General features: G+C 36.6%; 1 protein-coding gene across 8 annotated transcripts in view; it reads right to left on the reverse strand.

The window, feature by feature from the left end:
* Positions 1-15,623, reverse strand: part of NDST3 (N-deacetylase and N-sulfotransferase 3) — a 190,403-nt gene that overhangs the window by 81,346 nt on the left and 93,434 nt on the right. For all 8 annotated transcript variants that reach the window (XM_002918488.4, XM_034671411.1, XM_034671412.1 and 5 more), the window contains 2 exons: positions 14,170-14,355; positions 8,489-8,617 (listed from right to left, as the gene is read on the reverse strand). In XM_002918488.4, coding sequence (XP_002918534.1) covers positions 8,489-8,617; positions 14,170-14,355 — 315 coding nt within the window. The remainder of the gene's footprint in view (positions 1-8,488; positions 8,618-14,169; positions 14,356-15,623) is intronic.

Raw genomic sequence — 15,623 nt, forward strand, 5'->3', positions numbered from 1 at the left:
GGGGTTCGGTGATATCTCACTATGGTTTTGATTTCCATTTCTCTAGTGTTAGTGATATTGAGCATCTATCCATGTGCCTGCTGGCCTGTGCCTGTACATCTTCTTTGGAGAAATGTCTTCGTCCCTGAGGAGAGTCCCTGCTGTCCTGCCTCTCCAGTGGATGTTTTAAGGTTTGTAAATGAGTCCTCTTTATCTATCATCTATGTGCTTTACAAATTGGGTGTTTTGGGCTGGTTTCTGGGTCAAGTGAGTTTACACACAAGCCTTTTAAGAGCAGGTTTTCCATTCTCCACAGTTTTGTAATTTTCCTGAACATAATTCCCATTGATTTTCAAAGCCTGTTTTTTTTTGGGGGGGGGGCTTGTGTCTCCTGAGCAGGATATAAGGGTTGGAATGCCTGATGTGGAGTTTTGATCTGTCACTCTTCAGGGAGAAGTTCTGTACCCTTCATATCCCTCTTGATTGTGACTTGCTGTGGCTGGGGTGTGTTTTTATTCCCTCAAGAATCCATGTCTCTGCTTCTGTTTCCCCTCTTGTTGCTACCCTTTTATCCTCTGTTGTGGAGGCTCTGTTCATTCTATTTTTAGGTCCCTTTCAGAAGGAATTATTCTATATGTAGTTGCAGATTTGTCATGTCCATGGGAGGAGATGAGTTCAGGATCTTGCTATGCCACCATCTTGAACTCAGCTCCCCAAAGCACTTTTTTTTTTGTCGTTGTTTGTTACTCAACAGGGAGATGGGTTCCTTTTTCCTAGAAAATGGCTGGAAATTTTAAACCATTCACACATTTTTTTGGTACCAAGTAACTGAGTCACATTGAAAGTAATATGCATCACATTAAGCCATTTTAACCAAGAATGCAGAAGCAGAATGTTGGTAGAACCACTGAACTCAGAGTCAAGAAAATCAGGGTTCTCAACAGAATACTACAGGAAATGATCTTGAGCCTAAAATTAGGTGATCGAATAGATAAACTTTGTGGCTCTTTTCAGCTTTAATTGTCCACTGTTCCATGTCAGGCTAATTCATCATCACTTGTGAAAACCTACCACCATTAAGGGTCAGTTAAAAATTTCCTGGATCATGAATTTCACTTACTTGCAAGCAGAGAATCTCCCAGAATGTGGTTTTGCTAAAGCAAGTCTTATTATTATTCACAGTTGGATATACCATGAGTCAAGCGATGTGCCCTAAGACATAACTAGTCATGCATTAAGTCAATTATTTAAAAAAATTTAGTGACCTCTTATTAGATTCAAGAGATTGATCTAGACACAGTAGGAAGCACAAAAATGAAACACACATAGATCATTCCCGTAAGAATGTCTCCTTATATAGAAAAAAAGATGTAAACTTAATCATGTGGTGAGGTAGGTGTTAGGTGACATATGAGACTTACAGATAGAGAACAACTGGAACTGAGTAAATATTAATTCTATCCCTGATAGGTCATAAATAAGATAACATAATGTTTTTAACAGCTGAATGTATTCTACTATGGGGAAACATAATTTGCTTTACTGGTACCCCATCCCCCCTGTTTTGTCAACTAAGTTCATTCATTTATGATTTTTAAATTTTATTTTAGTGGAAGCCATAAACAAGCAGCACTAGCAGAGAAGACATATAGAGTCTGTAGTAGAAGAGACATTTGGACAGAGAAGCTTTGTGTGCTCATACTAAAGCAGCAAGGCAAGATCAAAATTCGTAATTCTAATTTTTATGGACCCTAGAATTGCCTTAGACTCAGAAGAACCCTTCAGGTCCATGGGCCCTGGTTGTTCAGCTTTCTGCAGACAACACACCCATTACTTGGGGTAACCTGAGTGAGTCTCTCATCCTTACAACTGGAGGAACTCAACAAAAACAATTCTCTATAGAGAAGAGACAATTACATACATGAAGCACAGTATATAACTATGTAATTCAGCACCAGCCAACTCACAAAACAGGTTCTTGGTATGCTTTTGATTTGAGAACTATCTTACCAGCACCCAGATTTCCTTTCCTTCTAGATTCATTGTCTTTTTTTCCCACATCAGGTCATTAGAAAAGTCCATCTCTCTTTCTTAACATATGTTAAGTAAAAATGAGGTACGAGGCATCATGTTTAAACATGGGAATGGTTTTGGAGATGAAAGACACATTGTCTACCACAAGAAGCAAACAGACTAACAGCAAACCCACAATTACAGTATAAGGTAATAAATACTTGGAGAGAGTCTGTAGGAGATGCTATGGGAACACAAGGCGGGGCCAGAGTAGAGGAACTTTCTTGAGGAAGGTGATCTCTAAGCTAAGCTTTGAAAGATAAACAGTAGTTACCTCTACTTTAAACTCCAGTTCAACTTAGAGTTCTCTGTTCCCTCAGAAAAACATTTATTCTCATTGCTTTTTAAATCCTACTGCAGATTTGAGTTCATTTCCAATTCTGATACCTTGATCTTAGGTCCATGGTTTCCATAGCAGTTTTTGGTAATCTTTGATTACCCACAATATTTCTCCATTTTCTTCCTTTGTAATAGTTCCCAAATCTGCCTGATTATAAGAATCAACTAAAGCTCATGATGAGTATTCAGGTCCCCCAAACTGTTTCCAAGAGATTCTGATGCATTAAAGTTTGGATTTTTCTTTTTTTTAATCAAGTGTCTTAGGTTATACTCATTTTTAGGCATGTTCAGGAATCATTTTTCTACTATCCAAAGTTGTTATTATTATCATTTATTTAATTTTTAATCATGGGTTTTCTATTATCCTTACAATTTTTTGTAGGATTAATAAATAAGAAAGGAAAGAAACAAAATTTCCCATTAGGAAAAAAAGTTGCTTCCTTTTAAATGAATTTTATAGATAAGCACACATAACCCCTACTCATGTAAAGTATAGTTTTAAAAATATTTTTCAATGTGGGTTAATTTCTATATATACAGCTATCTTGTGTGAATTTTGCTTTTCTTTCATTGTAATCCACTCAAATATGTTATTCCCAGTTTAAGATACTCATTCTTTTTGCATCCATGTTTATGATTTTTCTTTAATTGGAGAAAAACAATGTAGATTCAGCTTTTAGGGATTTGGGTAGGAGGGTACAGAGGGTATAGTGGATGGATGCTATGTCAAATTGAGAAACACAGAGACAAAAAGTATTTAATAAAATATGGACATGTAGATTATCTACTGTTTGTATGGGATGTTTAACAGTTTGACGAAGGAAGTATAATTTTGCTATGCTGTCAGGGTTTGTGCTCCACTTGAATCCCAAGCAAGTGTGGTAAGAGCATGAATTTCATGACTCTTTTGGATTAATAAGTGAAGCAAGCACTGACTTTATTATCAAGTATGTTTAAGGGAGGCCAAGTGTCCCACAGATATCGATTGTTAATGAATGAACACCTAGCATCTGTTTATTGAATAAAAGCATAAGCAAAGACTCAGAACAATTTGTAATTAGAAATAAGAACATTGGAGCAGGAAGGTGACATCTTTTTTGCAGAGCCATACAAAATAATATGGCTCCCACATGAACAATCATGTCTAATCCAGGACTATCCCATTTGTCACACTAGTTAGGTATTTTTGTATCTTCTTAAGATAGGTGGAACTGGAAATTCATGTTAAAATGGACAGTATACTCTTACTAGTTCCTTTTGTGTATCTGTCATATATTTATAGGATTCCACTTGTTGAGGGCAGTGTAGTCATTGTCAATGAATATTTTTTGTTATCTTCATAAGTTTCAGTTTTTTAATACCCTTCTAGTAGACTCTTTTTAAAAGGATATATGAGGTATGTGTAGCACCGTGAATTGATCAGGAGTATTTGTGGGTATGTTATATGTTTGTAGAAATTTTGTGCTTGTGTGTCTATAGATAACAGTGACTCCAGGATAATTCTAGTGGCTCTCTCCTCTGATATATCTGTAAAGTAACTCTCATTACCCTCCTGAATCAATCAGTAAACACTTCAGGATCTGTTACTTAGCCTGATGGGCTCCAAAACCTGATTCAGTATACTGACAGAGAGCTCCCATTTTTTAGTGGTAGAATGAAATTAGCAAAGACCATGAAATTAATAAATAAGGCCAGAATGTCATTTATTAGTTTAAAATGGGAAATTGTAAATTATGGAGGAACTGAAATATTAGAATATGTACAGTTAGAGGGAATCTTCTCCTGGTAGGTAGGTTACATGGTAAGTATTCACCAATTGAAAGGTTATAAAATTGCACTGTAAATTACAGTTCTAGTTAGTACAAGTTCTTATGATCAACATATTCTTTTTTTATAGGAAAGTTAACTATAATTAAGAAGTCACTGGGTGAGTTTAGAAACAAACACCTACAAAAAAGAAAAGAATTCTTAATTTCTTAGTGGTCCTAGGATCAGATAGACTGATGGGCCCACCTCCCAACTGTACCTAAACTTCCAAATTCAACATATTAACCAAAATCTCTGTATCCAACCTACGTCAGAGGGGTCTAGGCCTGTGATACTGGAAATATCATTTGGAGAAGGCTGAGGTTTTGTCTCAGACAGTGCTAATATTTGTTTTTATCTGTATTAAATTTATTTGGTCGGCACTTTTTTCTTTAAGCAATAAAAAATATTTTGGTAACAGTAGAGTATTTCAGACTAGAGTGTTACTCTAGCTGTCTTTGCTGTGATCTCTTCAAGTTTAACTCTGGGAGGTACTCTGTTGCAGCTACCTCTCACCCCGATAGTGGCAAAACTTACTGTAGCACCTTGATATTATGCTGACATGTGGGCAGGAAGCTCTTAAAATATGTTACTTGAAGTCCTGTTTATATTTTCATTTTCAACTCAAGTGTATTTGAATATATTTAAGAGATATTGGTATGTTTCCAGCACACATATACCTTTTTGTATGTTGGAAAACTTATTCAGCATTCTCAGAAAATGGCACTTCTAATCAAGGACTGGGGTATTACTTAAGCTTATAATGGTTATCGTTCAAATCTACTATAATTAAATTTCATATCTTTCCTACAGCTAATATCTACTTTGATTCCATCAAGGTTTTCTCATTCTCGTTCTGACCTAAAAAAAAGTGCCAGCTGCCAAATTAGTAGCATGCCTCACTGCACCTGGACCTCTCTTAATTTTAACACAAGCTTTACCCAAACGTGTAATTTTGGGATGGAGAATTCAAGGGAAACGGGTCACTCCTCCTCACTCTGTTCTGCAAGGCAAACATCACTAACTAATGCTAGGAGTCTTCCCTTGGGTGAGACTTGGGCTGAGTCTTAGCAGTGGGCTTCTCAACCAGAAAACTCCAGGGAACTACAGTTGCTTCCAAAAAATTGGAGTTGGCATGTCAGATGAAATTAATTTGGATTCCTTCCCTATTGTATGGTGTCTGACAAGGATCTGTCAATTTTGAATTCCAGCATTTATCTGAAAGTAATTGTCTACTGAAAGTTTTCTGAATCAGGAAAGCACAAGTTTTCTGAAAAAGTTTTTTTCTCCCCTTTATCCCCTGTGGATCTTCTCATCAAGACAAACAAAATTGCCAAATATTATCTATATTTGGCCTGAAAAGTAGCAAGATTTGCTAAATATTTAAAGCATTTGCTCAGCTAATTTAGCTCAAATTAGTATCCAAGATTCATAAGGCTTTACTGCAAGATTTTTATTTAAGAAAATAATTTGGTTTTGAAATAGTGAAAAACATTTCTTAAAAATCTGTTGTATGTGAATGATCTAATATCAAAATTTTTTTCATGTTAAATGAAACTAATTTCATCTAGAAAGTTCTGAAATTATAATACCACTAGGAATTTCTTTTTTNAAGCACCAAAGCAACTATTGGGAAAAGAATCAAATAGGGGCCACCTGGGTGGCTCAGTCAGTTAAGTGACAACTCTTGATTTTGGCTCAGGTCATGATGTCAGGGTCATGAGATCAAGCNTAGGAATTTCTTAAGCACCAAAGCAACTATTGGGAAAAGAATCAAATAGGGGCCACCTCGGTGTCAGTCAGTTAAGTGACAACTCTTGATTTTGGCTCAGGTCATGATGTCAGGGTCATGAGATCAAGCCTCAAGCTGGGCTCTGGCTGGGCGTGGAGTCTGCTTAAGATTCCTTCTCTCCCTTTCCCTTTGCCCTCCTCCCACCCCGGCCCCAGCTCACACTGTAAGAAAAAAAAAATCAAATAAATGATTATCTGTTCATATTCCTATTGCTCTATGATGAAAGGAAATATAAAACATAAGAATTGTATACTTTACAAATAAAGGGTCTTAAAATTACTGGTAAAATGTTAACATATTGAGAATATTTTAACTTAGTCTTTAGTTCATAATCAAGTATTGGTTTATCTCTTTTACCTGTGTATTACTGGCTGAATTTAAAATAAAAAGAGAGACAGAGAGAAGTAAGCCAGAAGAGATGATTCCAAAGATGCTTCCATTTGTAGAGAATAGAAATGTTAGAAAAATCAGATTATTTCTGATGCATAAATCATAATTATTTATATTTTGGGGGTATGAAGATTGATAAACTTCCAAAAGGCAAAATGGCATGCTACCTGAAATCATCTCGATTTTTGGATACACAGGCTGATTTTTCCCAAAGATGAATTACCACCCTTTCTAATCTCATTTTCTAGAAGCCGAGAAATAAATATAGTCATTAAATACAAGACGATGATGAAAAATACCTGTAATTTTATTTGTAAGACCTGTAAAATTAGGATACAGAGTGACTTTTCAAATTTTATTCTCTTTATTTCTATCTTCTTCAACTTTTATGCTAATAGACTTTTTTCCTATTTGGAAAATTACACTTTTTCATCTTGAATATTGCTAATGCCAGGGGCAAACCATACATCTGATAAATAAACCTAATTTTATTTTTTATGTTAGTGATATTCAGAAGGGAAATAAAATCCCTTCTTCTCCTTATACACCTTACTTCAATTAGTTTGTCTTTCTCTACACAACTTTATAATACTTGCCTAAGGCAGATATACGCGCAAATGGTTCATTGTGGAGTTGGCACAAAAGTATTAAGTGAAGGAAGAAGAGCAGAAGCCAATTAAGCAGGCTGCTCTGCCCAGCCTGAGACCTAGCAAGACAAGATCTCACAGAAATGTATCCAAAATGACCATATTTGCTTATCTAATTCCTCTTCCATTTTGCTTATACCTTTACTTTAAATAGGAAGGGAGAAAAAAGAATAATAGTGTTAATGGTCACCTAAATGAGAAAACTGGTCCACAGTGGGAATAAGAGTTTTACAGGTGAAAAATCTTGTTCTCTGGAAAAATGTGTCTTTATGTCTTCTACCCATTTTTAACTGGATTATTCATCTTTTGGGTGTTGAGTTTTATAAATTCTTTATATAAAGAAGACATACAGATGGCTTACAGACACAGGAAGAGATGCTCATCATCACTAATCATCAGGGAAATACAAAACAAAGCTACATGAGATGTCACCTCACACCTGGCTGCAATCAACAAAATAAGGAACAGCAGGTGTTGGTGAGGATGTGGAGAAAGAAGAACCCTCTCGCACTATTGATGGGATGCAAACTGGTGCAGGTACTCTGGAAAACAGAATGGAGATTCCTTAAACAGTTAAAAATAAAACTACCCTCTGATCCAGCAACTGTACTGCTAGGTATTAACCCAAAGAATATAAAAACACTAATTCAAAGGGATACATGCACCACAGTATTTGTAGCAGTATTATCTACAATAGCCGAATTACAGAAACAGCCCAAGTGTCCACCGACTGATGAATGGATAAAGAAGATGTGGCATATATTTAATGGAATATTACTCAGCCATAAAAAGGTATGGAGTCTTGCCATTTGCAATGATGTGTGAAGTGAAATAAGTTAGTCAGAAAAAGACGAATACCATATGATTTCACTCATATGTGGAATTTAAGAAACAAAACAAACAAGCAAAGGGAAAGAAAAGAGAGAGAGGCAAACCAAGAAACAAACTCTTAACTTTAGAGAACACACTGACGGTTACCAGAGGGGAGGTGGCATCGGGTGATGAGCGTCACGTGTTGTATGGAAGTGTTGAATCACTGTATTATACATCTGAAACGAACATTATGCTGTATGTTGACTGGAATTTAAATAAAAACTTAAAAAATATATTGTTCTCCATAAAAGCAAGAAATCTCTGAATTCTGAAAACTTTTCAATGCAAAGGAGGTTCTGGAGCACTTTCTTGGCTTTCCATAAGTTCCTCATGTCATAAGTTCCTGCTACTTGTAGAAGGAGTTTGCCTCCATCTCTAGATGTGGTTCCATTGAATTTTTTTCTGTTTTGGAGCTAGAACTTCATATTGATTTGGCTGAAACTACCCAAACTCTGGCCTTTTTGTCAGAGTAATTTTCAGCCACCCTGTCATTTTTCATCATTTCTTTTCTTTTCTTTCTTTCTTTCTTTCTTTCTTTCTTTCTTTCTTTCTTTCTTTTTTTTTTTTTAGAATAACTCAAAGTACTTACTGGATTGAGAACCACAGTGAAGAAAAGTTCACCTCCTTGGATACTCTTGTCCAGCTCTTTGGGACCTCCTGGATATTCTTTGTAGAAAATTGTGTGAGTGAAAAGCCCACAGGTTTGTCTTGGAAGAACCTGAAGGAAGAGTAAACAAATAAAGAAGAAGTTCCTTCAACCAATTAATTTGTTGAAACTTGGGTTTTTTCTCATGGAAGTTGATGCACATACTGGTGTCATTATTCAACTCTTAACTAAGACCCAGAAAATCCTTCATACTCTGGGAAAGCAAGAATGACATCAGTACAGAAGGAATACTGAAGAAAGTTGAAGAAATATTTTAAAACTAAGATAGACTTTGAATTATTTTAGACACTTATCTATTTTAAATCTCCAAGTCAGTCCTGCTGCTACGAAGCCTAGTATGTTCCAGCATCTTAAGAAATAAAAAAGAAGTGAAAATGAGACTTTAAAAATATTGGAATTGTCTACCCTGTAATCTAGTAGGCAAAAATTTTAAGGATAATATTTTCTGCCAAATTCTACACATGCACTAGAAAATGAAGTCAGTTATTAATGAAATTCTTAAGAAATGATGATATTATGCTGAGTGAAATAAGTCAATCAGAGAAAGACAATTATCATATGGTTTCACTCACATATGGAATATAAGAAACAGGGCAGAGGACCATAGGGGAAGGGAGGGAAAACAGAATAGTAAGTCATCAGAGAGGGAGAAAAACCATGAAAGACTCTTAACTATAGGAAACAAACTGAGGGTTGTTGGAGGGGAGGTGGATGGGGGGGATAACTGGGTGATGGGCATTAAGGAGGGTACGTGATGTGATGAGCGCTGGGTGTCATATGCAACTGATAAATTACTGAATTCTACATCTGAGACTAATTATGTACTATAAATTGGCTAATTGAATTTAAATTAAAAAAATGACATTTTAAATTAGAACAAATATTTGAGACACAAATCATAGTGTCTTCTCTAGTCTGGAAGGACTACTGCCCCAAATTTTAAGTCTGAAGCCTGCCAGTTCCAAAAGTTAAAAAGAGAGTTTGCTTTTGATTATTAATTTTTATAAACCATCATAAACAAAATGATAAAACACCACTTAGGAAAAAACCTTATTTTCATCCTTTGTATATGAAAGGCATTACTTGTTTCAATTATACACATTTGTGATAAGGATATTTTTTTCCCCCAATTCTTACAGCTTTTCTGGTAAAATAACAGTGCAATTGTAAAAGAAAGTGTGAATGCTGTGCAGGATGGTACAGTCTTTAGCTAAATCTTATATAATGACTTCATAATGACCTGTGTTTCTCACTATGTACTTGCAGTAGTAGACAATTAATGAAGATGCTTTGGAGAGCTACAAGCTTACAGAATCTTAAATATACAAGTCTTCTGCTTATTGTCCTCAGGAAACTGAGCTTCATTTTTTCTGTCTTTATTCTTAAAGCACATGTAGCTCAGTAAGTGCTTTCAAAATATTACCTACCTAGGACTTCTCCTGCTTTGCAACCCTCTACAAATATTCCAGTTCTTTTCCTTTAGTTTCTGTATTATAATAAATTTCAGTCTAGTCCTTGAAACTTTTCTTACAAAAACCACAATTCTTAGCTTAATCAGTATATCATACACTGCTGTGTAAATCAAAACTTTATATATCCTATTTATTTTTGAAAATTGGTCAAATATCCTTGGGAGCTATTCTATCTTGATGAAATAGTTAAAAGAACTTCAATTTATTGCCGAGTATTAGCTCTGGTGATGTTTACGTTTAAAAGTACCACACTTTCTTACAATGTTATGCACAAAATCAATGGCAAACAAGAACCCAGTGCAAAGATATTCTAACTGAATTAAATATATTCCCTAACAATTCATGAAAATATCGTTTTCCTGGAAATCAAAGCTTTATACAGCATTTATTCATTTTTTTAAACAAATACATACTCAATGCTATGTAAGTCCATGTGGTAGAACACAAAGATATATTCTTTCTACTCTTGAAGAATTTAAAGTATATCAGAATAAAGAGAAATACCCCAAAGCTAAATAATGAAATCCCCCACATGTGATTAAATGCTAGGTTAGTTTTACATTCTGAAAGTGCATGATTCTGAGTTACTTTTGGGATTCAGTTTGAATATCTTGGTTGAAAAACTATAGAAACACGGGGCGCCTGGGTGGCACAGTGGTTAAGCGTCTGCCTTCAGCCCAGGGCATGATCCCGGCGTTATGGAATCGAGCCCCACATCGGGCTCTTCTGCTATGAGCCTGCTTCTTCCTCTCCCTACNTGGTTAAGCGTCTGCCTTCAGCCCAGGGCATGATCCCGGCGTTATGGAATCGAGCCCCACATCGGGCTCTTCTGCTATGAGCCTGCTTCTTCCTCTCCCACTCCCCCTGCTTGTGTTCCCTCTCTCGCTGGCTGTCTCTATCTCTGTGGAATAAATAAATAAAAATCTTAAAAAAAAAAAAGAAAAGCTATAGAAACATAAAGAGCTGTCTTTGGGACTTGATTGCTTCACCAATTCTATGCAAAATGGAGAGAGAAGAGGAAAGAAATTTGAGTTTTGTCTATTTCTCAAATTATTTGAGTTTGAACACAGAGAAGAGGAAGTGCAAGGGCTTTACCCTGAAACTCTCGGAAGGATTGCGCCTGCTGAGAGGATAATAGCTACCAGGAGCCCTAGGATGATCATGCGGATCCCCCGTGGACCACCTTAGGAGGCTGAGGAGTGCTTAGAATGTGACAGGGTCATAGTCCATTGTCTGGCTCACTGAACTCAATGCTACACGACACTGAACATGTTCCTTGAAATAGCTCTCTTGTATTACAGAAGGAATGAGAAAGGTGTTGTTGTTGTTGTTTTAGGTATTTTGCTATGGACTGCCCCCTAGAACTGGTTCTGGGAGTGTAATACTATCAAATTTAAAGTTTGAGACATTGAGGAGACTATGGAAACCCTGCTGACAATAACTGGGAGATGGTTAAGAAAGCTGTAATCAACAAGAATCTTGACCCATGGGACCTGAAGCCAGTATCCTATACTGAAGACCTAAACCTGGAGCAGCTGTCAACAAATGCTTCTAGGAGCCACCAGTAAAGACCACGTAGGAGGCTGGCAGCCGGACTAATGGGAATTTTTATCCATGGGCATCTCCATTAGGAACAGAAAGTAGATAATCAGGATCTGTAGTCTAATTGCTTAGAGGTCTCTGGCTTTCTCCAGAGAGTCACATTTAACAACCATGGGTTAGGGTAGAGAGTCCCGGTTTTTCCTTAATTTCTTACTGAATGAAGATCAAATTTGTCCAGCAGACAATGCACTAGGACTGGAAACTCAGAGACTCTGATTAGGGCACAAACACCTTGAAATGTAGTAGGCTTTTATATGCTTAGTGGAGTTACAAGATGATCTGTTAGGGGAGTTCACAGAAGAGTAGGCCTGAGTTACCTGCTCAGCTGTTACACAGCAAGGTGCTTTACATTAAATTATAGGATATGGACTTGATATTGAGGAATAAAGGGAATAAGAATACGTAGAGAGTGGTCAGAAAGTCTTTCAAGGTAGAATAAATGACAAAGACTTGGACACGGCAATACTGTTTTAGAACATTTTGGCTGGACTGAGTATTAGCTATAGGAAATTAGAAGATGGAAAGGTAGATTTAGTCTAAACTGTTTTCAGGTACCTGAAGAGCAAGTTAAGGGGTGTGGAGATAATTGGAAGTATCAAGGTTAGGAAGGCAGTGTTTTAAAAAGAATAAAAGATTGGCACCATCTGTGGGATAGGCTGTAGCGTGTGTGTGGGGGGGTAAATGGAAGCTATAAACAAAGTAGGAACCAGCAGCATAGTTAACACATGAAATCAAGGCAGCGAATTAGGCTGTGGGAAACTAAGGGAAATAAAAATTTTTTATAAAGGAATTTCTGATGGAATGTAGAGACTGGAAGTTAGAAGGTAGTGGCCAGCATGATGTTCGAATTGCAGAACTGAATTAGGACTAGCAGGATCAATAATAGCTGGGTTGAAGGGAAGAAATGAGTTTCATTTAAGGCCTTTGGAATTTGATTCATGAGTATAAAAAAAAAAGTTTTCGTCATCTCATAGAACAAAATATGGGTGTGATTTTGTTCCTTTTCATTCTCTTCCTAGGAAGCCATATTGGCTCTTGTGGTCTTAACTTGCATCTCTATTTGGATGACTCCAAGCCATGTTCTGTCTCTTTTACTGCATAATCAACTGCCTGCTGAGAATTTCCCACTTGGAAATTCTCATCCAAGAGCCCACAAAGCAAATATAGAGGGTTTTTTTGGATTGCTGCAAAACTGGAGCCATAGGGACAGTTCCATCAAAACAAGAAATCTGCTAGAGCCTTTATTACCTGTAAGATTCATGCATTTATAATACAGGTAAAATATGTTTTCAGGGGAAACAAAAAATGAAGATATCGCATAGGACACAGCCAAGCAAATTTTCTGGCAGTACAAACAGAAACAGAAACAAAAGAGGACAACATTTAAAAAAGTCCTTAGAGACTTAAGTTCACTATTCTACTAAGACTGCATATGATTTTAAAATGGCAGGAAAGTATTGAATACTCTTAAATTATAACCCAGGTCTCCTAAACTCTCTTTGGTCAAAAGGCTGGAAGCTTGAGGCATAGTGAGTTTATTTCCAGTAAGGAGGAAGGGCAGACTGGGATAAAATAGAGCCACTATATCCCCCTCTAGCATTTACAACAGTTTTTATTGAGAAAAAAGTCAAGATGGGAGTTGACCCAAGTTAAATGTCATTATCCATTCTGTAATTTTTGCACACATTGGAAAGCTGTCTGAAAAGAAGTCAGTTACACCTAATTCTAGAGCGTAGACATCTGGTCAAACTTAGTCTGACAGAGGGTTACAGTGCCTCACCTCACAGTGTTCTGTGTGGAATTCCTTCCCAGGATGAGTCTAGATTAGGAAGCCCTTTCCTAACATCAGTACTCTCTGGATTTTCTAGTTTGGGAAAAAAAGTAGGTTAGTTCCTTTGGGAGGCCTCGTGAAGTATTAGATAATAATAACATATCTTGACAGTATGCATGTGTCACAATTGGAAAAACAAAATAGGGAATCTTTGGAGAGAATTTGACAGTGGATGTAAATGTCTTAATTAACATCGTCTGTTACATTCGTAGTCTGTGTTATGATCTGTTAGTGATTATGCAGGACTTCAGGTATAGCTTCTTGTACATAGTCGAGTTTTTTGTTTGTTTGCTTGGTCTGAAATGGTAAAGAGAAGAACAGTTTGACTTGTAAAAGAGCAGCCTGGCTAATATAGAGAGAGTTGGTTTTAGTTTTACATAAAAATTAACTTTTTGAAGAGATGACAGCTTCTGTAAATTATCTGCAAGTCAGATACATTATTTCTTTAGTGTTTTAACATCAGTTCCTCATTAATAGTAGTAGTGTCAGAAGAAAAAAAAGGTATTTTATATTAGAAGAATTGTAAAGAAGTGACTTTCATTAGAACATCTTTTGCTTAGATATAAATATAATTCCTGCAGCAGGAAGCTTTTCCTATAGTTGCGTGCTCAATGTTGTGCTCTTTTGTTCTTTCTTCAAATGAAGAACGTAAATCTGGAAGAATTAGTTGTACCCTGTGCATACCGGAGGAAGCTCACCATGATGTTTTTGTGGATGAAGCCTCTCCGGTATCTAGCTGGTTTCAGATGTGGATATTCTTCAGTGCTGGTGATTCTAATGTTCCAAACCTTCTTCCAGGCCTCGTAAAGCTGAACGTGTACAGGGTAGACGCCCGAATGGTGAGGGGCCACCGCGTAGCCCATGTCGGTAGGAATGCCGTGCTCCTAAGACCAAGCAAACGTTAATTAGAATGTGGGAAGATTTAAGCTGATCCTATTTTTAACCCAGGATTTTCAAATGTACTACAAATGCATTTGTTTAAATCCATCTTAACTTAATTGTATTGTAAAATCAAGGTGACAAATATTACAACCTTTAGGTGTCATGAAGCCTGGTAACCATTCCACCAGTCTTGATGTTAATAGATTTGTGTTTAAGAGGGGGCGGAACAGAACTAACGATTTTAATGAATAAGTTGAAAGAGTCTGCATCTAGTGCATCTTGTCTTAGCCACCTAGTCTTCTGTTCTCACAATTTCAATAACTTAAATGACAGGCACTTGCAACAACACTCAGCACTCCCCACAAAAATAAGACCCACATTTATTAGAGGGACAGAACACGTTCCAAGTTCACTAGACCTGCTAACAGGATTTTATTTTGCCTGTTGCCCAGGTTCTACCAAATTTGCCACATTTCTGCTGGTCCCACAGCATGTGGGCCNGCTGGTCCCTCAGCATGTGGGCCAGTAATAGACTATGTTCCCTGCCTTAGAGGAAGCACACACCTGCAGTGAGAAAATGTGTTAAATCTTATAGAGCAATTTTCTTTGAAGTTGAAGTCCTGGTGATAGTAAAAGTGGAAGGTACTGAAAGAGCCAAATAATCTGGAAATTTAGTTGGTTTGAAGTCAAGATTTTGTATATAAAATGAGTCCATTTAAAAAAAAATAGTTTTAAAATCACACATACATTTGTGCATACCACACACACTACTATCTTCTATTCAGTTTGTCCTGACCAGGTCAGAAAATTCCAAACATAAATTTGTGTGACATCTGGATATACTGGAGGGGGTTTGGGGAAACCTTGTATAATTGTCATTGTTCTTTTTCATTTGAGTTGGTCCATTAATCCTGAATCATAGAGGAATCTTTTGGCATAGAGGGAAACTGCACAGGCATAAAAGATGAAACACATCTTTTATAAAAAGAATAACCATGGCTTCAGCAGTAGATATGTATTTTTTTCTCTTGAAAAATAGTTTGTTTTTCTATCTGTATTTTCAATTGCTGTATAGTCTTCAAAAGATCCACCTAAATAGGCCTCCTTTGAATTAGTCATGGCTTTTCTTTGTGCCAAAGAACAATTTCACATACAGAAAACCATAGTCTCAGGATGCTAAATGAATTGAATTGCAGAAATATGCTCCACATGGATATGGAAAAAGAAGCTAGCTTTGTTTGGCTAGTTTCTATGGCTAGCTTTTTTTTTT

This window comes from Ailuropoda melanoleuca, chromosome 11 (genome assembly GCF_002007445.2).
Source record: "Ailuropoda melanoleuca isolate Jingjing chromosome 11, ASM200744v2, whole genome shotgun sequence".
Classification (NCBI taxonomy): domain Eukaryota; kingdom Metazoa; phylum Chordata; class Mammalia; order Carnivora; family Ursidae; genus Ailuropoda; species Ailuropoda melanoleuca.